Below are 1,394 nucleotides of genomic sequence, written 5' to 3'. Positions count from 1 at the left end.
ACAGACAACAGAGGGTTGCTTTGAACAAGAAAGTATCTGAAAGTTTATTTATGCATGTGTACGCGTCCTGGCTACTAATTATATTTGTGGTACCACTGAACTTGATACTAGTACATAAGGAGACGATCTTATTAGTTTCTGTACATAGAGAACGTTGGCTGAATAAATTAGATATTGCTCTTCTACAGATACAATTTAAATGTGAATAACATAAATTTCCCAAAAGCACCTTTACGGTTTGTAATTATAAGTCACAAGAAGTAAATAGTCTGAATATGAATCCGATGTCTGATTCTTTCCCAAACGAATATGTGTTCGAAGCTTCGGTTGTCTAAGAATGCTAGAAAATTAAACCTTTGGGGAATTTAAGATGTATTCCTTATCAAACAAGATTCAACCTGCCCTTCGGAAAATACTAATTCATATTTTCACAGAAAGAGCAACGATATAGTCTATATAGTTTATATACTATGAAACATTTCACTCATTTCCTTAAACGCATCACCACAGCGGTGCGAATTTCACACGCTCTCACCATGGCAGTCAAGTGAGTCTACTGAAACACCCCTTAATAGGATTTATGACTTGATGGAGTTTCCTGTTATATCATCACTGTTATGTTTATAAGAATATACATCTTTATTTTTGTCACATTTGTACGTTGGTCAATTACCCTACTGTTATTTTAGGTTAATTAAATTTCATGCTTCACTAACTTCCTTACGTTTGACTTTCATACCAGATTCGCTATTTTCATTTATCATTTTATCGTACATACCAAACGGGTTTTTTTGCTTCGTAACTAAAATTTCATTTTCTTATTTCTACCTAGAGAGAATACTTAGAAGACGTTGATTTTTGCTTCAATATTAATTTTTCTTAAGTATATCTTCGTCATTTTATTTTCATCATCTCATGGTATTTACCAGTCAAGAGCAGTCTTTCTTTTGTCTTTTTTTTTTACCTTCAGTTAATCTTCAAATTCAAGTCGTGTACAGTGACTTAAAAAGAGGGAGGCGAGTCAGATGCAGAAAATGTTGGTAAACTATGTATAGTTAAAGTTATGATTATGATTGAGTGATAATTGGAATTCGTAATTTAGGGGGAAACATGTGCATGTCAATATCAGGCGTGACAGAATCATGGAGGTCGCACCCATCACGCCATGACAGCGTTGGCATGCGGCGCTGATTCATGTCCGCAGTGAGGCAGGATGAGCCGTGAGTGTGTTCCGTCTCTGTCCGCAGATCGTGATGGAGGTCGTGCATTCGAGCGGAGCGATGGCTGACGTGGCCGTCGATGACGTTCGCCTGGCCCGCGGGGACGAATGCATCCAGCTGCGGCAGCAGGTCGAGGCCAGCGACGATGCTGCGACCACTACGACCGCCACTACA

General features: G+C 38.6%; 1 protein-coding gene across 1 annotated transcript in view; it reads left to right on the top strand.

Moving 5' to 3' along the window:
• The window catches only part of LOC119588703 (mucin-2-like), a gene marked incomplete at its 5' end in the record, with an annotated part of 20,991 nt that overhangs the window by 18,106 nt on the left and 1,491 nt on the right, over positions 1-1,394 (top strand). The window contains 1 exon segment of the mRNA XM_037937341.1: positions 1,248-1,385. Within this exon segment, the coding sequence (XP_037793269.1) occupies positions 1,248-1,385 (138 nt within the window).

The sequence above is a fragment of the Penaeus monodon genome, chromosome 24, assembly GCF_015228065.2.
Source record: "Penaeus monodon isolate SGIC_2016 chromosome 24, NSTDA_Pmon_1, whole genome shotgun sequence".
NCBI classification, from domain to species: domain Eukaryota; kingdom Metazoa; phylum Arthropoda; class Malacostraca; order Decapoda; family Penaeidae; genus Penaeus; species Penaeus monodon.
Note: the sequence above shows the minus strand (reverse complement) of the source record. Positions and strands in the feature narration are given on the sequence as shown.